This window comes from Gadus morhua, chromosome 6 (genome assembly GCF_902167405.1).
Source record: "Gadus morhua chromosome 6, gadMor3.0, whole genome shotgun sequence".
In the NCBI taxonomy this organism is placed as follows: Eukaryota; Metazoa; Chordata; class Actinopteri; order Gadiformes; family Gadidae; genus Gadus; species Gadus morhua.
This window is the reverse complement of record NC_044053.1, coordinates 24,634,202-24,660,188: the sequence shown is the minus strand read 5'-3', so window position 1 is coordinate 24,660,188 and position 25,987 is coordinate 24,634,202. Positions and strand designations below refer to the sequence as shown.

At 46.0% G+C, this 25,987-nt stretch overlaps 1 protein-coding gene across 1 annotated transcript; it reads left to right on the top strand.

Moving 5' to 3' along the window:
- Positions 1–331: 331 nt before the first annotated feature.
- On the top strand, positions 332–24,517 carry LOC115545723 (protein crumbs homolog 2). The gene is made up of 13 exons (XM_030359139.1): positions 332–758; positions 4,589–5,209; positions 6,561–6,756; positions 9,981–10,120; positions 10,922–11,107; positions 11,801–11,914; positions 15,319–16,290; positions 16,501–17,048; positions 17,245–17,410; positions 17,719–18,586; positions 20,767–20,883; positions 21,502–21,628; positions 21,977–24,517. The coding sequence occupies exons 1-13, from the start codon at positions 701–703 to the stop codon at positions 22,196–22,198; spliced, it is 4,335 nt and encodes a 1,444-aa protein (XP_030214999.1). The 5' UTR covers positions 332–700; the 3' UTR covers positions 22,199–24,517.
- The last annotated feature ends 1,470 nt before the right edge of the window (positions 24,518–25,987 follow it).

The window sequence follows — 25,987 nt, the reverse complement described above, 5'->3', positions numbered from 1 at the left end:
AGAGAGAGCATATTTAGATTAGGGTTAGGGTTAGGCTTATCTGTTTTATCTGTTACTTTTTAAAGTACTTTTATAGTTTAGGATTTGATATGTATAGATATTTTGTATTTAAAGGTTCACACTTATTATTATTATAACATATACCTTACCTTTACTTTTATTTTATAACGCTGTTTATTTTATTGTTCACCTGCTTTGGCAATGCAAATGTATATTTTTTATGCCAATAAAGCTTTTTCGAATTGGGGAGAGAGAGAGAGAGAGAGAGAGAGAGAGAGCGAGAGAGAGCGAGAGAGAGCGAGAGAGAGAGAGAGAGAGAGAGAGAGAGAGAGAGAGAGAGAGAGAGGTTGGGGTGGTTCCATATATCCTCTCTCAGACTCCGGCTCCAGTGGAGTCCGTTTCCAGTGTTTCTCCTGCTCCGCTTGGGGTTGATTTACTTCAGCCTGACTTACTCTCCAGGGTAACGGGCACACCCACACTATTCCACACACACTCTCAACACACACACACACACACACACACACACACACACACCCAAACAGACGTTCAAGTCACGCAGAAACCCACAGGCAGGAGCTCTTTGTGGCACCAGGAGGAGGAGGAGCTGTGTGTTACAGTGGTGAGAGTGGTGTTAGTGAGGAGTGATGATGGACAGGGGGACGGCTGGCTGGACTACAGAACTCTGAGGACCTTGAAGACCATGGAGTTAAGACGGAATCGGTCCCAGCGGACCGGTGTGCTGCTGTGGGTGCTGCTGGGTAAGAGCGACAGCACCCTGCGTGTGTGTGTGGAAGTGTTTGTGTCTGAGTGTGTGTGGCAAAGTGTGTGTAAATGTGCAAGAGTGAATGAGGCATGATGTTTATATGAACCACCACCTGTTTACAATGCATGTGTGTGTGTGTTCTTTTGTGTGTGTGTGTGTGTGTGTGTGTGTGTGTGTGTGTGTGTGTGTGTGTGTGTGTGTGTGTGTGTGTGTGTGTGTGTGTGTGTGTGTGTGTGTGTGTGTGAGTGTATGTGTGCTTGCTTGCGTGCACTTGGGTGTGTGCAAACTATTTTTCAAGTTAAAGATTTTTTGGGGTTAATTTGAAAGGTTGTAAAAGTGTTAAGAGAAGAGATCAATAAACAAATGAACAGCAGTTTCAGTGAGCTGGTTCGGTAACTTCTACCAAACCAGCTCACTATTATTTGAACTAGATACAGGGAGCTAGAATCTCTAACCCCCTATCTCTAGATAGAATGACTAGAGATACAGAGTTCTATCCAGAGATAGGGAGCTAGGGCTGCTAGTGTGGTAATTAGCCTGTGTGGATGCCCGTCCTTAGCAGTGGGGGTTTGAGGGTCCCTGTGTGTGTGTGTGTGTGTGTGTGTGTGTGTGTGTGTGTGTGTGTGTGTGTGTGTGTGTGTGTGTGTGTGTGTGTGTGTGTGTGTGTTTGAGAGAGGGATCCTGACCTATATTTTTCCCGTGCCATTCATCTGTGGGAAGCAGTTGAACCTTGTTTAAGCCGCGGCCGACTGCAGGGGCTGGTGGGTGGGTCGCAGGCATGGGGGGCATTGTTGGCCATTACCATAGCAACACTCGGTCCGACTGAGCTGCGTCTGTATTTTTTTGTGCAGCGTCTGAATGGTAGGAGGGGAGGGTAGGCCTTTTCAAGGGGCATAGCGTGCGACAACAATAAGACAGACTTAAGGCAGTGTTTTTTATTAAAAACAACTCTCGAGTTCAGAGACTCTCTGACACTACTTTTTAATTGTGTTTATTGTGTCAATGAAACAATTTTTATTGGGTCAATGGAACATGTTTTAATGTGTCAATGAATCAAGTTATTGAGTAAATGGAAGATGTTTTACTGTGTTAACTGAACATTGTTGAACCAGTTTTAATGTGTAAATTACTGCGAGTTGTAATGAGTTTGAACTGGTTTGGATGGAACAATAGAAGGAGACATGATGACTTTAAAGCAGTTCATCGTGCAGTGCTTTAGACTTAACCATGCCCCATCTCCAGGGACAAAGGAATGCACATCTTGGACTCTGAGTGTACAAGCGTGACTCATGGGGGTGATGGTGGCGGGAGGGGGGTTGGCAGGGGGGGGGGGGGGGGGGGTTGTGCATTTTTTGGGTCCAGCCCCGGGTTACCACCTGCGGTGAATCATGTGAGGGACAAAGATCAGCCGTGGAGCCTTGGCAGCAGACCCTGGGTGTTCTGTGTGTCGGGACATCAGTGGTGTGGTGTGGAGACGAGAGCGTTTAATCTTATAAACATTAGTATGTTGACAGAGCCCCACTGTAATATTCTGGGCCGGGACCCAAATGCGGACACAAACTCAAGAGGAGAGCCATATTGAATAAAGGAAATGGCTCGGTAAAAACTAAACAAAAAACAACCGATCAAAAACAAGCTAAACTGATAATGGAGAGTTAACTAGATAAGCAAATTGACTAAAAACATTTGAAAACTAGAACTCACTGGTAAGATAACAACCTAAGAAACAGAAAAGATCTTTTAGCTTTGACGACAGACAATTTGACAAAGTCAGAGTAAACTTAAATATATGAGGGAAAACACAGGTGGACACAACAAACGAGTTAACACAACAAAATAGTTAACACAACAAAGTTATTTAACAGACAATTCAGGGAAACAAGACTAAGGGGAGATGGAGGACATCTGTGGAGCCATTGTGTCGGAGGGGATGGTACGTGATTGGTTAGGTGCCATGACTAAACAACGCCATAAACAACGTGTTGCATTTTTCATACACACTCATTGAGACACTCTGATAATCGGAGAATATCCTCTTCTAAGCGAGGAGGCTGCTGCTGTTGTTAATTACTCTAGATAAGATAGTTGTTGTTTACATTTAGAGAAGATAAGCTAGGACAACTTTAGTTATCTCAGGAGGGAAATTCAGGTGGTACAGCAGTGCAGCATTAACAAAAAAGTGCAAACCGTAGAAGACAACAAAATCAAATGAGAATAACCATACTCTATAGGCCTACAAATATTACCCATTAGCCATACAATATGGCAGGTAGCAGAAATGTCAAACACCAGACCAGTCTTTTTTAATCCAGCCCTTAAAAACGTCACAAAGTACGGAGAAGAGAAATATGTCAAATAATGTGTTGTTCAAGTGCAAGCATTAAGTGGCAAGCATTAAGTGGCATTTTAATAAAATATGCAAACTTCATTGGGACCTTATGATGGCTATCCCGACCCCTAAGATCGTTAACCAGGTAGAATTTCCTTGGTTAACGACAGGGAAAGTTAAACAATACCAATATTCCCTGCTCTGCATTTTCTCCAGCAGTTGACGAATGAGATCATTACGATACCTCAGAGTTGCTCTGGGTTACCCCACAACTCATTCTGCAGCCGTAAAACAATAAATAACTATAGATCCTAACAGGTTCTATCTGGTTCTGTTCTTTTGTAGTAGAATCCTAACAGACTGTTTCTATCTGGTTCTGCTGTTCTGTTTATATCAGACTGGTACCTCCTGGTACAAGCAATGACATCATCGTGGGCCGACCCTGTATATATGAGCATTTGACCTGTGTGTGTCAGGATGTGTGAGTGTGTTCGTCTTTGTGGTTGTGTGTATTTGTGTGTGTGTGTGTGTGTGTGTGTGTGTGTGTGTGTGTGTGTGTGTGTGTGTGTGTGTGTGTGTGTGTGTGTGTGTGTGTGTGTGTGTGTGTGTGTGTGTGTGTGTGTGTGTGTGCGTCCGTGTATTTTTGTGTGAGGTTAATATCAGTTCTCTGGAATGTGTGAGTTCAGAGCATGGATCATGGTCTTATCTGCTGGACTCCCACTTAAGAAGGCAGGAAGAGGAGGAGGAGGAGGTTCGGGGGAGATGGGGGTGAAGTGAGGGGTGAGGTGAGGGGTGAGGCGAGGGAGGGAGTTGGGTTCCCCAAAAAGGGGAACAGTGTGTGTGTTTGTGTGTTTTAGGTTAACAGATAAAGCGCGCGAGAGATTGAGTGAACTTTGGAGACAGAAAAAAATTGGGGAGAGAACTTGTTTGAGAGAAAGAGAGATGCCAACAGAAAGTGTGTGGGAGAGACAAAAAGAGAAAGTAGATGAATGAGAAAGAGACAGAGAGGGTGAGGGAGAGAGACAGGAGGAAAGGAGAATAGGAGAGGAGTGAACAGGTTGAAACGAGAGGACAGAAGGACAGGAGAGGAGGAGAGGACCACAACTTATTAAACTTTGTTCTGATGTGTGACAGTGTGCTATGAGATGGATGACCATAGTAGGTAGCTGTATCATTTATGATTCGATGGAACAGTTCATGTTTATCTGTATGTGTGTGTGCCTGTACGATATGCCCAGGCTGACCTCTGACCCCTAATAAGTGATGTTTACTGTTTACATGTCATACACTAGACCTGCCACTTTATAAAATGGTCTGCTTTTCAAAACCAAACATGCCAATAGGTCCGGAAGGAAGAGATCTTAATGTTCGGGACACATTGAAGAGACACAGTTGTTGTGTCAACAGACAAAACAGTTGTTCCTGTCTCCCTGAGCTACATTTGGACAGTGCAGGTAAACATATGAATCTGGATTGTTTTGTTGCCTTTCCTCCAGGTCTGCTGTGCCAGCAGACTGAGCAGCTCTGTGAGTCCACATCCTGCCATGAGGACCAGAACTGCGTTGTGCTGCAGAGTGAAGCGGTGATGTCCAGGCTACAAAAAGACCACCTCTGTCTCTGCCCCTCCACCCCCGACAAGCCCCTTATCTACATGGGGGCCGCCTGCGACCAGCTGCTGGAACCCTGCCTTCTGGCTCCCTGCGAAGACTGTGGCGGGACGGCCGGGACCCGGGACTACACCTGTGCCTGCCCCCTGGGTGGGGGGGGTGAGAACTGCAGCACGCTGCAGGAAGTAGCACGCTGCTCCAACGAGACGTGCCAGAACGGCGGTGCCTGCCTGGAGGGCGACGTGGACAGCCCACCTTGCCTCTGTCCCCCGGGGTATAGTGGAGACTTCTGCCAGGAGAAGGTGGACGAGTGTGTGTCGGTGCCGTGCCGTAACGGGGCCATCTGTTTGGCTGGCAAGGGGTCGTACAATTGCTTCTGTGTCCCGGGTTTCCAGGGATCTCACTGCGAGCTGGACATCAACGAGTGTGCCTCGGTCCCGTGCATCAACGGCGGCTCCTGTCTGGACGAGGTGGACCACTACCGCTGTGAGTGCTCTGTGGGATTCAAAGGTAGGCTCAACCTAACTTGTTTACTATTCACTACTCTATTGGTAGACTGTTGACAACTGGGAATCAAACCCACAACGTTTGGGCTGGGAGTCAAAAGCCATCGCAGATGACTGATCAGAGGTACAGACCAGCGGTACAGACCAGATAACTGACCAGAGGTACAGACCAGAGATACAGACCAGAGATACCGACCCAGAGGTAGAGACCAGAGGTACAGACCAGAGATACAGACCAGAGTTACAGACCAGAGATACAGACCAGAGATACAGACCCAGAGGGCCGGACCAGATAACTGACCTGAGGTACAGACCAAATACAAACTAGAGGTAAAGACCAGAAATACAGACCAGAGGTACAGACCAGATAACTCACCAGAGGTACAGACCCAGAGGTACAGAGCCAGGGTTGGTTATCCTGTCTAGACGAGAGGATCACGGTTCTGCCCAGAGGGAAGGCTGCTGTAATGAAAGTGGAGGCCAGCTTACTGGGGGTACCTGAGCTGCGCTGTGGAGAGCACAAAGCGCCGGAGGACATTCAGCGCTGCAAACTGCCGTCTACAGGGGAGACTTGTAGCAGCAACCATCAAACTGACAAGACAACGAGCTCACAATCAGACAATCGAACAAACATATGAATGTGAACTCTTGGCCTCCGCGACAATAAGCGGTTATTCCCCTATCTGCCAATCACGGCTCACCGTCTGCCAAGGAATTAATTCCTCATTAACAGACAATCAAAAAGACAAAGATACAGGCGGACAAGCAAACATCTGAAACATCAAAGGCTAGTTTTCTGACACTATAAAAAAGACAAATCGGTAAAGTGGAGAGAATTATTCTGCTAATTTAGATGAACAGAATATAATAGAGCTCTAGACTGAAGCTACTTCCTCAATACTGCCTTCTACAGCTGGACCAGCCCATCTCAGCTCAGAGACAGTGGTGATGGAACCCTGTCCTCACTCTGCTTTAAACCTCCCTACCCCCCGATGCTTATTTCTACTTATCTAATTACATTTTAGGGTAAGGTATTTTGTCTTTTTCAACTTGTGTATTAGTATGTTTGTATTAATACTGAAATCGTAATGTTCCTCTTTTTGTTTCCAGACAACAGACTACAGATGTAATCTAGCATGTCTGCTAACTCTGACATGTTTACTTCTGGTCTCTCTATCAACGTGATCTATCCCTATTTAAATAAACAAATAAATAAAAACCTGGAATGGTTACTTACTGCTATTGTTTTTATGCATTTTTTTATATTTTTGTTTATAAAAGCTCTATATTAATAAAATATAACAATATTATGTTATATTAAAATTATTATTACACTGAGTTGTGTGTGTCCTCAGGGATGGACTGTGAGGAGGAGGTGGATGAGTGTGAGGTGCGGCCGTGCCTCAATGGCGCCACCTGCAGGGACCATGTGGGCCGCTACTCCTGCGACTGTGTGGCGGGGTTCCAGGGACATGACTGCCAGGTGAACACGGACGAGTGTGAGAGCGGCCCCTGCCTCAACCAAGGAGCCTGCATCGACCAGGTCAACAGGTACACACACGACACAAACACACGCACACACTAAACCAAGGAACCTGCATTGACCTCGTCAACAGGTACACTCACACACACACAAAAAACGCACACTTAAGGTACGGCCACACCAAAAGCGTTACCCGCGTATCACGCGTATAAAATCGGCAATTTTTCCATAGGGAACCATTGGTTTACGCGCGTATGAGACGCGTACACGCGTTACACGCGTATAAGCAACATTTTACTCGCGTGGCGCGTATGAGGCGCGTATATATACGCGCGTACATATACGCGCGTACGAGGAGTTCAAAAAATTGAACTTTTTAAGCCGCGAACACACCAAGCGCGTACCTCGCGTACCATGTACGCGCGTAACGCAGCTAAAATGTTGCTTGACCATTTTGTGTCAAAAATGGTCAGATACGCGCGTAACGCGCGTAGATGAGACCGCCCAAAACTCCCCCCCCCCCCCCCCAGCCTGTGGCTGCGCTGGATTTAGGAGTCCGAGGAAGGAAACCCAAACGCCGCCGTGTTTGGGTGGATGATAGAGTTTGGATCGGGTTAGATTAAATAATCTCGGATATAAATAACCATAATCGGGTTAAATAACTTCACATGGTGTGTCTGGTGTGTTTCCAGCATTCGTAGTGTTGATCAGCAGAGAAATAGTCCGCCAAGACGTTGAGGTTGCTTAGCAATCAGAGACTCTGTCCATGCAAGTGAACGGAGCGTTCACTCTTCGTCATAACTATCAAACCAAACATCCTCCACATTCACCGAGCGAACCTTATGAAAGTAAAATGCACATTTCTCGCTAGAAATGTTTCCATAAACGCATTTAATGGCGTAACTATGTTAATATTTCCACCCAGAATAAAGAAAGTTGCCGGCCGTGGCTGCCATGGACATGGCTGCGCTGGAGTCCGAGGTAGGAAACCCAAACGCCGCCGTGTTTGGGTGATAGAGTTTAGATCGGGTTAGATTAAATAATCTCGGATATAAATAACAATAATCGGCTTAAATAACTTCACATGGTGTGTCTGGTGTGTTTCCAGCATTCGTAGTGTTGATCAGCAGATATATAGTCCGCCAAGTCGTTGAGGTTGCTTAGTAACCAGAGACTCTGTCCATGCAAGTGAACGGAGCGTTCCCTCTTCGTCATAACTATCAAACCAAACATCCTTCACATTCACCGAGCGAACATTATGAAAGTAAAATGCACATTTCTCGCTAAAAATGTTTCCATAAAAGCATTTGATGGCGTAACTATGTTACTATTTCCACACAGAATAAAGAAAGATGCCGACCGTATGCTTCTGTCCAAGCTCACTACTCTCTGCCAGTGACGTCGGGTCAAGCTCAACGCTGATTGGCTATTGCGGCGCGTTACTCGCGTAAAAAGTTCAATTTTTTGAACTCCTCGTACGCGCGTATATGTACGCGCGTATATGTACGCGCGTATATATACGCGCCTCATACGCACCTAACGCGAGTAAAATGTTGCTTATACGCATGTAACGCTCGTACGCGTCTCATACGCGCGTAAACCAATGGTTCCCTATGGAAAAATTGCCGATTTCATACGCGTGATACGCGGGTAACGCTTTTGGTGTGGCCGTACCTTTACGCTCATACGCGCCGCAACAGCCAATCAGCGTTGAGCTTGACCCGACGTCACTGGCAGAGAGTAGTGAGCTTGGACAGAAGCATACGGCCGACATCTTTCTTTATTCTGTGTGGAAATAGTAACATAGTTACGCCATTAAATGCTTTTATGGAAACATTTTTAGCGAGAAATGTGCATTTTACTTTCATAATGTTCGCTCGGTGAATGTGAAGGATGTTTGGTTTGATAGTTATGACGAAGAGGGAACGCTCCGTTCACTTGCATGGACAGAGTCTCTGGTTACTAAGCAACCTCAACGTCTTGGCGGACTATATATCTGCTGATCAACACTACGAATGCTGGAAACACACCAGACACACCATGTGAAGTTATTTAACCCGATTATTGTTATTTATATCCGAGATTATTTAATCTAACCCGATCTAAACTCTATCACCCAAACACGGCGGCGTTTGGGTTTCCTACCTCGGACTCCAGCGCAGCCATGTCCATGGCAGCCACGGCCGGCAACTTTCTTTATTCTGGGTGGAAATAGTAACATAGTTACGCCATTAAATGCTTTTATGGAAACATTTTTAGCGAGAAATGTGCATTTTACTTTCATAATGTTCGCTCGGTGAATGTGAAGGATGTTTGGTTTGATAGTTATGACGAAGAGGGAACGCTCCGTTCACTTGCATGGACAGAGTCTCTGGTTACTAAGCAACCTCAACGTCTTGGCGGACTATATATCTGCTGATCAACACTACGAATGCTGGAAACACACCAGACACACCATGTGAAGTTATTTAACCCGATTATTGTTATTTATATCCGAGATTATTTAATCTAACCCGATCTAAACTCTATCACCCAAACACAGCGGCGTTTGGGTTTCCTACCTCGGCTCGGACTCCAGCGCAGCCACGGCCGACAACTTTCTTTGATCTGGTTGGAAATAGTAACATAGTTACGCCATTAAATGCGTTTATGGAAACATTTTTAGCGAGAAATGTGCATTTTACTTTCGTAATGTTCGCTCGGTGAATGTGAAGGATGTTTGGTTTGATAGTTATGACGAAGAGGGAACGCTCCGTTCACTTGCATGGACATGGACTCATCTAGGCGCGTTAGGAGCGTAGGCGCGTATGCGTAGGACCATTTTTGACACAAAATGGTCAAGCAACATTTTAGGTGCGTTACGCGTGTAAATCTTTACGCGTGTACGCGTCTGTTGTGTTCGTACCATTATGCACACACAAACGCATGCACACAATCATAAATCAAACAATGATTTCCTGTTTACAAAATAATTAATACTATTGATCTTGACAAGAACAAGAAATTTGTTAGCAATAAAAATAATAGATATATTTATAGAAAGAGTATCACACAACATTTGATTACAAGAAAGCTGTGTGTTTTTAATGTAAAGACTTGACAGACCTTTCCTCATGTATGTGATAACCAGATCCACCAGACAAAGGGCTTTTCTCACACACTTCTGTAATCTTGTTTGTGGGGACTGTGGTGGTCCCCATGCTTCTCTTACACTCTTCTGTCCTGTGGTTTGTGGGGAATGTGGTTGTCCCCATGCTTCTCTTACACTCTTGTGTCTGTGGGGACTCTAAAGCTTCCAGTGTGACTGTGTGGGGACCGGCTTCACGGGGAATCACTGTGAATACGACATCCCAGAATGTGCTTCCAACCCGTGTCAAAGTGGCGCTCACTGTCAGGAGGGCGTCAGGCAGTACAGCTGCCTTTGCTATCCAGGTACCAACACATGCATGCACACACACACACACACACACACACACACACACACACACACACACACACACACACACACACACACACACACACACACACACACACACACACACACACACACACACACACAAACAAATGCACACCTTATTCTGAATTATCTAGTTAACACCTAATTCTTATTCCGGCCAATCAGAATCAAGTATTCAACAATGATGTGGCAATAAACGTTTAAAGTTTAAAGGGGACCTATTATGCTTTTTCGACCTTTTATGACCTATAAACGTTCTTAGAATGATTGATAGTCATGTTTAACCATACTAAAGTGTCAAATAATGATGTACATGTATTTCGACGTATTCCATGCTGACAGTCTGGGGTGGCTGTGCAGAGCGCTAAACACTCGGACAACGTTTGCTATTCACTTGTTCACATTTCCTGGAAATCATCTACGTAGAGGCACTCCTGCCGTGACCCCATATGCCTGGTCAAATCTGCCCGCGCGCGCTTCAAGGAAGGTAACCAATCACAACGGAGTGGGGTTGGCAGGAGGGGGGCGAGGGGGCGGAGAAGGACGAAACCGAGCGTTGACAGAGAAGGCTGAAAGCGCCCAGATGAGAGGAAGAGTTTCCCGAAAATCTACATCATTTTTTGTGTATGGTTAAACATGACTATCAATCATTATAACAACGTTTATAGGTCATAAAAGTCGAAAAGCTTAATAGGTCCCCTTTAAAAATACTCCTCAACATGCAAGTCCTTCTGACTCTAACCCACCCTGTGGACGGGTGCGTTTGTTTTGTGAAGGCTATGAAGGCGAGCACTGCCAGGTGGATGTGGATGAGTGTTCCCTGGAGCCGTGCCACCACGGGGGCGAGTGTTTCCAGCGCTCTCTGTTGGAGAACTACCAGCGCCTGGCCCAGCTGCAGGGGGAGGAGTTCAGCTACGCCCAGGCAGCCGGCTTCATCTGCCAATGCAAGCCAGGATACACCGGTACACAAAACTAACGCACCGTGCACCACAGTAAGGTTAACCTGTGTTTGTTTGTGTGTGTGCGTGCGGGCACATGCGTGTGTAAAGTTGTACATAGCACCTAATTAAAGCTATCTGGTTTTTCCACATGTTCATTAGAGCTTTTGTTATGTTTAAAACAGTCTTAAGAGTGAACTAAACATGGGAACCTTAATAATAATAATAATAAATGAAATTTATATAGCGCTTAATATGGTACTCTAAGACGCTTTACATATTGGCCTATCAAAACTATGTAAGACAGACTAGGAATAAAAGAAAAACAGAGGTTAAACATGAAGAATAAGGTGGGAGTTAGGTGGTGAAGGCTAGTGTGAAAAGGTATGTTTTGAGGGCAGATTTGAAAGAAGAGAGGGTTGGAGAGACTTTGATGTGGGAGGGGAGTGAATTCCAAAGGGTGGGGGCAGCAACTGAGAAGGCCCGATCACCCCAAGTCCGTCGCTCAGTCCGTGGAACTTGTAGCAGGTTGGCAGAATTGGACCTAAGGAATCGGGAGGGGGCGTGGTGATGGAGGAGGTCGGCAAGGTAGGGGGGGGCTAGGCTGTTGAGGGCCTTGTAGGTGATGAGTAAGATTTTGTAGTTGATTCTGTGTTTAATTGGAAGCCAATGGAGTTAACAACCTTAACCCTGTTCCTTATGGCCCCTCCCCCCCAGGAGAGGACTGCTCCGTGGATGTAGACGAGTGTGTGTCTGCTCCCTGTCAGAACGCCGGCCACTGCATGGACCTCGTCAACGCTTATCAGTGTGTGTGTCAAGGAGGCTTCACAGGTAGGCCAATACAGGCACACACACACACACACACACACACCCAAGAGCACAAAGATACACTCGCATGCACACGCGCACGTGTACACGGGCACACACACACACGCACGCACGCACACACACACACACACACACACACACACACACACACACACACACACACACACACACACACACACACACACACACACACACACACACACACACACAAACCCACACGCTCACAAATATTCACGAACATGTGCGTGTATGTAGGTGTGTATGTCTGTATGGGTGGTTAGGGAGACATTTTTCTTATTGCCATAATGTTAACATTATTTATTACACTGCTCTTCTCAATGCTGTGGAACGCTCCGTTCACTTGCATGGGCCTTGCCGAATTCCAGCGGTGAATTATTTTTCAACAATTGACGTTGCTAAGTATATAATGACCGCTGTCAAGGAAAGTAATTTTTTTGCCTCTGATCCACGACTTTGGTATCAATCCGTAAGTAGTCTGGTAACTTATTAACCCAAGAGTATTCGGTTGCTAAACGTCAACATCTTTGGCGGACTATTTCTCTGCTGATCAACACTACGAATGGTAATTGTAAAAAGACACACCGTGCAAAGTTATTTTTACATTTTGGCAAGTAGCCGTGTAATAAGCGGGATAATGTATAGAATGTCGCTGGTCATTATCGAAAATAAGCTCCTTCAGGGCGATTGTCAGTGTGTGATAATCGGTGTCCAACTACCCTGTCGGGGCTTATTTCCCCGATAATGAACGGCGTTCTATACATTATTCCTGGCATATGATGACAGGATTAAAACAATGATTAATATTTTAATGGTGATTAATTTAATACATTTATTGATTTAATCTTGCGAAATTTCATTTTTTTTATTATTGATAAATACCACATTTTGTTTACAATAAATCTCACTTTTCAAAATGACCAGATACAAATATTACGAGTGACCAAGAATTTGTAACTTAATGAAAAAACATTTAAAACTATAACAGCAAAACCAGTTGAAAAACATATGAATCTGAACTCTTGGCCTCCGCGACAATAAGCGGTTAATCCCCCACCTGCCAATCACGGCTCACCGTCTGCCAAGGAATTAATTCCTCATTAGCAGAGATTACTCAGCGCCTCGTCCAACAGGTGGTATGGGGGTTGGGGCCACCTGACCTCACGGCGTCCAATCAGGCCCTGAGAAGACAAACTCCGCCCTCTCTCTCTGAGGAGATGGTCTCAGGAAGAACCCAGAAGGTAGAGTAGAGTCCATGATGGAGAGAGAGAGAGAGAGAGAGAGAGAGAGAGAGAGAGAGAGAGAGAGAGAGAGAGAGAGAGAGAGAGAGAGAGAGAGAGAGGATTTAATAAATTATTTTAATCAAGAAACTACTTAAGCAAGATAAAACTGAATTAATAAATGACAGAAAATATTAAATGATAAAATTGAAAGATAGTAGTCCACAATACTCGTCAGTCCATCGTTGGCTTCTGTAGTGAGCCACTACGGGACGCGCTGTAGCATCAGTCAGGGTGGGGTGGAGGTGGGAGGTGGAGTGGTAGGAGGGGGGAAGGAGCATTCCTTGTCCTCAGAGCTGAAGGGCCAGCTGGAGGTCTAGAGGATTACCACTCTGTCTGTCTGGAGGGAAGACAGGAGTCGGGAGGAGGAGGAGGAGGAGGAGGGATGAGAGACACAGGGTTAGACCATGAAAGGAATGACAGAGGAAGGGAGTGAGAGATGTAGGCGAGGGGAGGAGCAGAGTGAGGGAGGAGCAGAGTAAAGAGAATGAGGGCGGGAAGAGTGATCGAAGGGAGTGTTGGAAGATAGGAGGAATGAGAGGGGGGGGAAGAGGAAGGAATTAGGGTGGTGGGGGGGGCATGGCGCAAAGGTGGGCAGTGCTTCAATCACTCATGTCTGATGAAGGAAAGGAGAGAGAGAGAGAGAGAGAGAGAGAGAGAGAGAGAGAGAGAGAGAGAGAGAGAGAGAGAGAGAGAGAGAGAGAGAGAGAGAGAGACGTGGCAGAAGTGAGTGTGAGGGAAGAGAGAGAGAGAGAGGGGAACAGAAAGAGGTAGGGGAGAGGACCTGGAGGGCCATAGGAGTGGTGAGGTTCTGCCAGTCTTGGGTCGCGGGGTCACCTCTGTCTCCCAGGGTGTGTTGGAGGTATGGGGTGTGCTCTGCTCTCACTGCTGCTCTTTTCTCTGATCCGCCAGCAGCACCTCCCAGGTACCGTAGCTCTCCGACTCATCCCGACAAAGTATTACTCTACAATGACTAAGAAAGCATTTGAACATAATGTTGAGATTATTCCATAACTACAGTATGTCCATATTGTAAAACAATGTGAGTGCGTGTTGTTGGGTTGAGAAACGCTTTAAAGTTAAGAGATGATAATGATGGAGCGAGAGAGCGAGAAAAAGAGAGTTAGAGTGTGTTTTAGGGTCTAGGCTGTAGGGTTTAGAAGGGTATAAAGTGGAGGTTGTAGATGGGATGAGATGGAGTATTGTGTGTTTTTAGGGTGTTGCAATCAAGGTATAGGAGACAGGTTGTGTATTTCCGGTATAGGACTCAGGCTATAGGTTATAGGAGATAGGGTATAGGGTATATGAGACATGTCGTAGGGTGCCTGTTAGTGTTTAGGAGACAGGGAATAGGAGATAGGGTATAGGGTATAGGAGGCATGTTGTCAGATGTATGTTAGGGTTTAGGAGACAGGGTATAGGAGACAGGGTATAGGGTATAGGAGACAGGCTTCAGGCTGTTGTGAGGACGATGGTAATGAAGGTTGACTGCTGCTGCCACGGCTGGGCGTAGAAAGCCACTTGATGAGGCAACCGTGTGACTCTGAGGAGGAGCTTAACCTGTCCTCACGACACACTCTGATACCACACCCTGCCAGGGAGACTGCAGCTCTGATGGGCTGTAAATCAACAGCAATTGTCCACAGTTGTTTCCTCTCCACCAAAATAATAACAAGGGGAATGTTCATCAATCTGTGTTTAATGACATCTGGTGTGGCCTAACAGAGCACTAATGCCTCTGTAACTGGATTTATTTGTAGCTTGATTTGTTTAGTTACTGATGGTAGAGTTGTATCAGCATGATGCTTCCTGCTGCTTCTGCTGCTGTATTGCAGTGTTGTCACATCATCCTCAGTGTGTGTTCTAGTTTGCAGTCACATCTTCCTCAGTGTGTTCCAGTGTGTTGTGACATCATCCTCATTGTGTGTTCTAGTTTGTAGTCACATCTTCCTCAGTGTGTTCCAGTGTGTTGTGACATCATCCTCATTGTGTGTTCTAGTTTGTAGTCACATCATCCTCATCCTCTTCCTCAGTGTGTGTTCCAGTGTGTACTGACATCATCCTCAGTGTGTTCCGGTCTGTAGTAACCTCATACTGCTGTCCATCTAGGTGTGCACTGTGAGGTAGACATCAACGAATGCGACAGTGTGCCGTGTAAGAACGGGGCCACGTGCCAGGACGGCATCAACTCCTACAACTGCCGCTGCCCAGAGCCCCCGCCCGGTGGGGACCCCTGGGGCGGCCTCAAATGTGAGGTCACCCTGGTGGGCTGCCGGCAGCATATGTGCCAACACGGTGCCGGCTGTAAGCCCACACTGGGAGAAGAAGGCCGACACGGCTACACCTGCCTCTGCCCCTTGGGCTGGGCCGGCGACGTCTGCAACACTTCCACCAGCTTCTCCTTCGCCGCGGCGTCCAGCTACGTCCAAATCCAGCTGCCCTCGGACCACGGCCGCATCGGACCGCCAGCTGATCCCGTTGCAAAGAACCATGTCCAGCTGCACATGCAGCTCCGCTTCCGCACCACGTTGCCCAGCATGGTGCTCCTCTACCGGGGCGACGCCGCCAGCTCCGTTTCCCTGGAGCTGGTGGACGGCCGGCTGCAGGCGGTGGTCCGCTCTGGGGCGGTGCTGCAGGTCATCCACCCTCTGCTGCTGAACGACGGAGACTGGCACCAGGCCAGCGTGACGGTGGACGGCGGGCTGCAGCTGGTGGTCCAAGGGCCGCTCTGCCCGACAGAGGGAGGGTGCGCCATGGAGCAGGGAGCCCTGAACGACCTCCTCTTCCTCCAGCCCAGCTCATTCCAGCAGCTGTACGTTGGAGGAGGGCTGGAGGAGAACATCCGCCATACGGCGAGTGGGCAGGGCTTTGTGGGCTGCATGGACGACCTCCGTGTGGAAGGGAGACGCCTGATGCCTGAAGACTTGAGCCGGGAGGACAACCACGGCATGGAGCCGGGCTGCAACAAAAAAGACGTTTGCACCAAGGACGCCTGCATGGGCAGAGGGAGGTGTGTGGACATGTGGGTGAGGCCCAGCTGTGACTGCCACCGACCCTACTATGGAGACCGCTGTCAGGAAGGTAAGGGCTCGGCGACACATGCCAGAAAAGGCATGGACATGTTCATTGAATTATAATAATAACATGGTTCATCGTTTGTGGTTCTATACCTGGTATCTTTGAGGCGGAAAATATCTAATATCTACTAGTGCAGTACAGAATGTATGTGACTGCCCAACAGGTTGAGTTGGTGTCTGGTTCCTTTTTAACGCCCTCCCTTCTGGTGCCCAGAGTTCTCCTCGGGGACCTTTGGTCGTGAGCAGACAACCAGCCACGCCTCCTTCGTCATTACGGAGACGCACGGCGACAACTTCACCGTTTCCTTCCTGGTGCGCACCCTCCGGCCGGCTGGGCTGCTGCTGCAGCTGCGGCGCGACGGCCGGCCCTACCTGACGGTGTACCTGAAGGAGGGCGGGGTGGCGCTCTACAGCCCCCACACCACGCTGCTGTCCGAGGCCGGCTTCGTGGCCGACGGCCTCCGGCACCTGGTGAGTCTGGAACTGCGCTACGGTAACGTGGTGTTCCCTCGGGCGGGGAACCACCGCGCCCTGGGTAACGTGAGCCTTCAGGCCGGAGATGTGGCCCTCGTAGGGGGGCCTCTCGCTGGGGACCAGGACACGGCCACCTCCTGGGGGGGGCACTTCAAGGGCTGCCTGCAGGACATGCGTCTGGATCACAAGTATCTGGAGATGGGCTCTGGTCCCCCTTCAGATGAGGTGTACCTCATCGCTGAGGAACAGGACGTATTGGAGGGATGTCACAGTGATGAGACATGCAAGGTGAATGCTTTTATTATTGAGTCATTTAGTGGGAGCCTATATCCAAATAGACTGGAGTTTTCAACTAGATTCCAGCGAAATACACAATGGAAACCACGTCTGTTATCAACCAATGTTGGTCTTGTGTATTCAATAATGAATCCATACATGGTCTCTCTATTTCCCCCCTCTCTCCCTCTGCGGTTCTCATCCCAAGAGCGAGCCCTGTTTGAACGGAGGGCTGTGTGAAGTGACTTGGAATGACTTCTTCTGCTCTTGTCCGGAGAACTACTCTGGACGTCTGTGCGAGACACGCCTTTGGTGCGTGGAGAAGCCCTGTCCCAGCGGGGGGCGCTGTGTGAACCTGCCCGACGGCTACGAGTGTAAATACATCTCTCTTTTAGTTTAGAACTAGAATATATATTCTACAAGAACATAGCATGAAGCCCAAGATGATGAAGGTAGACACAGGGTGCTTAAACCACGGGATTTGGTTAGAGGAAATCCTAACAATATCTGCGGTTTACTGACCTGTGGGACTAACAATAAAAATATATATATTGTATAAAAGAATGGTTTGAAAGGTCTCAAAAAGGATTGCATATACGATGATCTTACGGGATTATAAGTGTGACCACTGTGTCGTTGGTCAAGTCGTTGGTCTCATCAACATGTTTCTCTTCTCCCTCAGGTCTGAGCGAAGCGTCCTTCCAGGACAACGCGCTGCTCTACAGCGTCAACCACTCACTGGCCGACCCCGTCACCAGCGTCACAGTGCTGCTCCGCACGCGGGAGCGGAACGGCGTGGTGCTGCGTGCCAGCGGCCACGCCGAGGTCTTCTGCCTCGGGCTGCTGGACTCCTACTTGCTGGTCAAGCTGCACACCGCGGCCAGCCACCAGCTCCTGGCCTTCACCAGCGAGACCCCCATCTCAGACGGGGCCTGGCACCACATCCACCTGGCCATGGCCGACCCGGGCCAGCCCACCTCCACCTGGAGCCTCAGTGTGGACGGGCGGCGGGATGGGGACTGGGCAAGCGGCCGGCGTGTGGGCGGGAACCTCAACTTCCTGAACCACAGCGAGGTGTGGCTGGCAGAGAACTTCACGGGCTGCCTGGGAGAGGTGCGGGTCGGGGGGGTGTACCTGCCTCTGCTGGGGGTGCCAGACCCACCGCAGGCTGCCCGCTTCTCAAGGCGGGCGGGAAACCGTGAGCCGGCTGAGGGTTGCCGCGGTGATCCAGTGTGCGAGTCCCAGCCCTGCCTCCACCAGGGCGTGTGCCAGGACCAGTTCCAACGCTTCAACTGCAGCTGCAGCCCCGGCTGGGAGGGGGAGCTGTGCGGGGAGGAGACCGATGAGTGCACCTCCACGCCCTGCGTCCATGGGACCTGCGTGGACCTGCTGGCCAACTACCGCTGCCAGTGCCACCCGGGATACCTGGGCAAGGACTGCCGGGAGGAAGTAGACAACTGTCTGGAGTTCAGCTGCCAGAACGGAGGCCTCTGCCAGGAACCTACTAGAACCTGCTCCTGTCCTGCAGGGTTCGTGGGCAAACGGTGTCAGTGAGTACTGCTGCAAGGTGCTGGGGGGAGGAGTCGGGTAGGGGGGCTTTATGGGTTGGTTTTGGTATATGAAAAATGTGAGCATGTGTGAGTTACAGAGCTAATACCCAGTGTGGTTGGTTGATTTTAATAAGCTGAGCATCCTGAAAATGTTGCTATTTATGTCACCACGGATTATACTGTTTATACATCTTTACTCTCTCAATGTTACAAATCAACAAAGTTCATTATGCTCCCAGTTTGTTTCTTAGGCAAACACAAAATATCAATGGAAAACATTTAAATGGAAAATATATAGAAAAACATATGGTATGCACAAAACAACCACATTTTTGCCGTAACATTTTATCAACTAAACAATATTTAATATATATTTATTTTTCATTATATCTATTATTTTTTGGTAAATTTGTAAATTTGTCTATTTTAAATATTAAAACCTACATACCACCCACAGTAGCCCACACACTGGCATGTGTGTTTAGGATCCTCCTGTGTCTTTGCCCTCCTTTACTTTCTACTTTCACACTTAATTAAAAGCGACGGCTAGATTACTATCCCAAGGTTAGAAAAACAATGTGACTGCCCTCCTCTTAACCACTTAGTCTTCGGGCCATTTTTGGCAATTCGTGCTCTCTAGAGCAGTGCTCTAGAGAGCACTGCTCCTTCATAGTAGGACCTCTAATCACATGCTTGGTCTCTTTGGAAAGCTGAGAACCTGTAGAATTTGATGACATTATAAGAATAACTGTATAATGTACTCTCACAGTGCTGGGAAGACTACAATATTGTTTTTCCTTCCGGCCGGTTACACACAACTCCAAAACCAAGCTGATTGTAGTACCCTGGGTAACTCCATATCCCTTGGAACCCCCCTACTGAGCCCTAGCCCTAGGTCTTGTGATGCTTTGTGTAAAAGCAGATCAACAAAGCATAAAATATGAAGCCTCCAGCTCCTTTTATGTGAGTGTCCATTCGTTCTTGTCAGGGTCCTTTTGTAGACTCCAAAAAAGACCTTTGGCTACCCAAAATATACTGTAAACAAAAGTGAACCCAAACATGTAGAAGCATAGTCTTGGTCTCAAATGAAAGGTTACCCTCTGGGCTTCCTTGTGAACCATTTAGATAGCATACCAGATGTTCTGATATGTAATGAGACAGGTATAATCACACAAAAATATTTTTTTTAGCTATCTGACTCTGGGGAAGAGCCTGCTAGTTTACGCACACCCCTTGCGCATTTGTTTTCTCAACCACACGTGAGACGTTGTTTGACATGCTGGATATCGTCAGAAAGGTATTTTCATTGGCTATTAGGATATCTAAGGCCCGTCCCCGACCCTTGCTGTCTGCTGGTGTAGCTGTCAATCAAAATATACATGCCCCGTTTTGATATTGATCGCCTCATTGGCTTGTAAGGCTTGTAAACAAGGAAGTATTGATCTTACAGACATGTGGGAGGGCTCTGTGTCACCGTGAGACCCTGGCGAACACAGTGGATTCAATGAATCAGACGACATTAGCGGAATTCAAACCCTGAATCGCAGTTTTCTACAAAAAAACATAGTAGCGTTTCGGTTTTCTATTTTTCGGCTGCTTTGTATAAGATGGCTTGTGCATATACACAATGTAATTACACTAAAATAATATTGATATTCGGTTTCTGCGGACTCTTATGAACATATCAAGACCCAACATGAAGTATCAACTCATTGCTAAGGATATCCACAACGACGATAAAGTTAGAATGCACCAAGGGAGGAGGAGGGTGAGGGGGGCTATTTTGACCTAAGACATTAGGATATTTTTGATCTATATTCGCTAAACATATTTATTCCACCATATGGTTGACATTGGATGACATTCCTGATATTCTAAGCTTTCAAAAGGTGTATGACATGACTATACCACAGTCAACTGTATGATGCCGAAAATTGACCCAGCATGTTGGGGGAAGGCCTGGTGTAACGAAAACTTGCCCGCCGGCGGGATTTGACGATGATGTAGGAGGACAAATTCCTTCATTAAGTTGGTAAATGAAGGTCAAATGTTAAAAGTGTAAGCAGGCATGACAATCTAAATATCTCAGGTTATGACAAAGCACCTTGATTTAACTGATCTGAAATGCACTGTGTGTGTGTGTGTGTGTGTGTGTGTGTGTGTGTGTGTGTGTGTAATAGGTGGCGTTTTCCGCCGGTGGCATGTGACGCAAACACTGTGTGTCTCCACGGCGGTATCTGCATGGGAGGCCTGCTGGGGGGGAACTGCACCTGCAGGCCAGGATACACTGGGCCCAGGTAAGAGAACACATTTAGACACATACTGGGATACATACACAGACCAGAGTACATACTAGGGTACATACTAGAGTGCATACTAGGCAACAAACTAGAGTACATGCTAGGGTACTTACTACAGTATATACTAGGGTGCAAAATATACAAGAGTATGTACTCTAGTATGTATCATGTGTATGTGTGTATCGCTTACCTGTAAATACCTGTGTGAATCGGCAACCTGTATGTGTTTCGGTTACCTGTACGTACCTGTGTGTATTGGTTACGAATACGTACGTGTGTATATTGGTTAGCTGTATTTACCTGTATGTGTTAGTTACCTGTACATACCTGTGTGTATTAGTTACCTGTACTTACCTGTGTGTACGAGTAATCTGTGTTTACCTGTGAGCATGGGTCACATGTTTATACCTGGGCGTATTAGTTACCTTTGCGTAACTTAGCGTATGGGTCACCTGTCCTTAATTGTGTGTTGAGTTTACCTGTGAATATTGGTGCTATGTCCTCATCTGAGCATGTCATTCCTGATCTGGTGTGGCAGGCTGGCCGGGACCTGGGGGAAACAGGGATTAGTTGTGTGTCAGCAGGAGTTGTGTTAAAGCTCTGTTGATGCTTCAGGTGTGAGGCGGACCTGGACGAATGCCAGTCTGACCCATGTCTGAACGGCGCCACGTGTATGAACAGACTCAACCACTTCCAGTGTGTGTGTGTGCCAGGCTACAGTGGCAGACTATGTGAAAGCAATGTGAGTGAAACAACCATTCCACAGCCTTGGCTGGTTTAATATCACATCCCAAATCATGATGCTTATTTAGGTTATTACTTTATTATACATTTTGAACCATTGTTTTTTTCATTGAAGGAACACTGTTCATTCTCCATGTAATGCATTTTATGGATTGATCTAAAGAATTTTGAGCTGCATTGTATGAATTCATGGTTTATAAAATATAATAGGACTACTAAGAGTAGTTAGTCATTTATTGACAGGGAAGTCTATTTCCATCTTCAAACCATCCAGGCTTTACTTCGTGAGACGTGATCTCTCTCTCTCTCTCTCTCTCTCTCTCTCTCTCTCTCTCTCTGTGTGTAGAAGCTGGAGCTGAGTGAGGGTGTCCCATGGCTGGTGGTGGCGGTCCCCCTCACCTCCCTGTGCGTGCTGCTGGCTATCCTGGCCACATTCTTCCTGGTCCTCACCGCCCGTAAGAAGCGTCAGTCAGAGGGCACGTACAGCCCCAGCTCCCAGGAGGTGGCCGGGGCCCGTCTGGAGATGGGCAGCGTGCTCAAGGTGCCCCCAGAGGAGAGGCTCATCTGAGGGCCGGTCTGAGGCTGGTTTCAGGCTAGTCAGGGACTGGTCTGGTCTGGTCCGGTCTGGTCTGGTCTGATCTTGGTCTGGTCTGGTCTGGTCTTGGTCTACAGCTGATCTGGTCTGGGGCTGGTCTGGTCTAGTCTTGGTCTGGTCTACAGCTGGTCTGGTCTTGGTCTGGAACTTGTCTTTGTCTGGAACTGGTCTGGCCCTGGTAAGGAGCTGGGCTACCTGAGAGGAGGTTTGGTTGGCTGCAGTTTGATAGTCGGCCCCCCCGTCTCCCTCCCACTCACTAGTGCTTTTGACCAGACCAGCAACTCCCAAAACTCTGATGATAGTGCTGTGTGTGAATACATAGAGCTGTTAAGGACAGTTGTGGATCTTCCAAGTGCCGCCGAGCTATGAGGTACAATGGAAGAAAAATATTTATTTTGAAAAAGGACTGACATATCCCTCGATCAAGTCCCTTTACTACAGACATTGCTTGATCTTGCTCCTCTGTGGTTCCGTTTAATGTGGTCAACAAAGTTACTGGGAAGGTTTTAGAAGGTTAAGACTGAAGTAGGAAGACCCTTAAACTCTGTGAAGTTCTGAGTGGGACGGTGGGATGGTCCAGCTGAGTTTTGATGTATCGATCCACCAAGGATGTGCACTATGGTGAACCACTACACCAACCATTTTTGGTAAATCATCACTGTGTACATATATAGAGAATGTTGTTCTGTTGAGTTCACAATGTGGATATACTGAGGTATTTTAAAGACACTGAATATTTTTTTACTTGTCAAAAAGTTTTCTTTTTCTGGAATTCTATGTGTTATTTGTATGGTATGTACATACAAAACTGTTAACTTTGTGGTGAAAGATATCCCCAATGTTCCCAAAGAACGAAGCTGAGAGAGCAGCTCATTGAAACCTCTAAGTAATGATTTAAGGGAAACTAAATAAGGGAATCAGACTTTATTCCTGAAAGTATTCCATAATCAAGTCTAGGCTTAATATTTTCTTGCAGTAATGAAACAAATGTTGAAGTCAGAATTGTGAATGAATGAGACACCTATGTGTTTATTGTGTGCTTGAAATTCCACGGTAAATAACACAAAATGAATTATACTTTGACGCGATTCCAACTTTGACGCGATTCCAACTTTGACACTGCTGTCTTCCAAAATAGATCACAGTGCAGACCTTTTGCTTGGCCTAATAATAGTATAATTATTTACTATAACAATAACATTTTATGCATACGTAGGTAGCTCCGGAGCTGCTGTACTCACATGAAGTTACTGCAGTCTCCGCTGTCTCTGCCTTCCTGGTGCTGCTGTCAGACCGCCCAAAACCTGGTGCTGTCAACACTGAACTTATTCCTGCTTTTAGAGACAGTGTACACTGTTACTTTGAGCTAGTTTATATACAAAAGGTGGTTAAAAACTAACAAAATTTGACGGAGGCAACTGGGTTCTCACTGTTCTTGTTTTGTACCGTAAGAGCCTGTGTGAGAACAGCTAATGTGTGCCTTTCTGTCTGCCTGGCTGTCACATAAGGGAACTGAAACGATATAGTGTGTCCAGTGAACCACTGTGATGATTGTATCTTTTAGAAAATGCAGGAAGAAATTGTATCATTAGTATCCCTGAGAGCCACGCTTACAGTGGTGTAATGTATTAATTAACACTAGGATGAGTGAGTCTTTAGTTATTTAGTATGCATAATTTATATATTTTTACGCCTGAAAAGAGTGCACACAAATTGAGTTTATAAGTCTTGTATAATGTAGGCATGTTAAGTAGAACAACAGTAATGTTGCTTTAGCTAGCTTCCCTAATTGCTGCTCTTCTAGACAGCTAGCCAATTGTTTCTCTAGCTTGCTAAAACAGCAGTTAGCTAGCTAGCTAGATGAACTGTTTGTTTGCTGACTAGAGAAACGACTAGATAGGTAGCTCAAGCTGTTACACGTCAATGTAAACAAAGCAAATGTGTCTTTTTTTAAAGGTTTTCTTGTGATGTAACTGCTTATTGCCTCTGAGCGTGTAAAAGTTATTTTCCAAACTATCCCAAAATCTAGTTTTTTATTCTGATGTCTCGCAATATTTTTTATACCTAATGAAACTGTTGATTTAATGTTCTTAAAAAACGGGTATCTAGAATTGGAAGGAAACTCCTGAAAACACTGTTCTGAGATGTACACGTTTTAAATGCAACTAGATAGGATTACTGATTGATATATTGATAATGAGGACATAAACCCAAATGCTATAGTTTTAATTATTGTGTTAATTTTTTTATTTCATGCTTTACTGTAAGAGAAATAAATAGGATTAAGTATAAGGCATGAGTTTTTTTTGCAAAACTGGTGTTCAATGCATTTCTATTTTTTTTTTTATCTCATCATTATTAATTTGGTTTTAGGGTTTGGTATTAGAGTTAGGGTTTCTCACGTTTTTTTCTTTTTCGTACTCTCCATCCACCCCCTATTATTTCTCGTTCCCTCCCTTATTTTCCCCTCACTTTTTCTTGATTTTTCAGTTCTCCATCGGTCTTCCACACCGACCCTTAACCCGGACCCTTATAGGAAACCCTAATCCTTAATATTATTTTTCGCATTAATGAAACAAATGTTGAAGTCAGAATTGTGAATGAATGAGACTCCTATGTGTTTATTGTGTGCATGAAATTCCAAGGTAAATAACCAAAGATTAATTAGAATTTGACGCAATTCCAACTTTGACGCTGCTGTCTTCCCTAATCTTTGAATTAAATCTTATAACCAATAACCATCCAAAAAACCTGTCCCTAATATAGGAAACCCTTACCCTATACCAGTGGTTTTCAAACTGTGGGGCGCGCCCCCCCTGGGGGGCGCCAGAGTTCTTCAGGGGGGGCGCGACGTGAGAAAAAAATAAACCCGAAAAAACCCTGAAAGTCGATGATTCAAATCATCAGTCGTACTTCAACTGTTGAAGTAACACATAAGTTATAACTGAATCAATTTTCAACCGTTTATAGTCGTGCAAACCATTTAACATATCTACACACTTGTATCTTCAATAATATCGAAACAGAATTTCGATATCATTTAAAAATTCTTCAGAATCACAGTTTTAGTTTCATACCGCTTCGTTTTCAGCTGTTTTCATTGAAGACGTCAGCCCATTCTGATACACCTAATTCTAGACATCGTAACTCATTTCTTTTTCAACCGTTTTCCATCGTTCAAACCATTAAACAAATCTACACACTTGTATCTTCAATACTATCGAAACGGAATTTTGATAGCATTAATACTTTTTTCAGAATCACAGTTTTAGTTTCTTACCGGCATCGTTTTCAGTTGCTTATAATAATTTAGGTCACCATAGCAACGCCGGTAAACAAACCCCGCCGATTAGTCTAATCTCTGGACCGAAAATGCAGATCTGATTCGACTGGCAGTTTACACAGATTAAGATGTTCAAATGTATTTAAAAAAGGTTAAGCTAAAACATGCTTAGATAAAATTGTTAAATTGTGCTAAGAAATGTGTTTAAAAACGCACAAAGATGTTGTAATGATTAAAAAATATGTTTCAATGTTTCAAAAATATGTTTCAAATGTTTTAAAATTATGATCAGAGATGTTTAAAATGTGTAAAATAATTAAAATAGCGTTCAAAACACAGGTATTTAGAAAAAAAGCTGAAATTTTTTCTCTGAGGGGGGGCTCTCTCTCACACTTTGAAAACCCCTGCCCATACCAAACCCGAAAATATGGCCCTAATAAGAAACCCAAACCCTGAAACCTGACCCTAATTAGAAACCC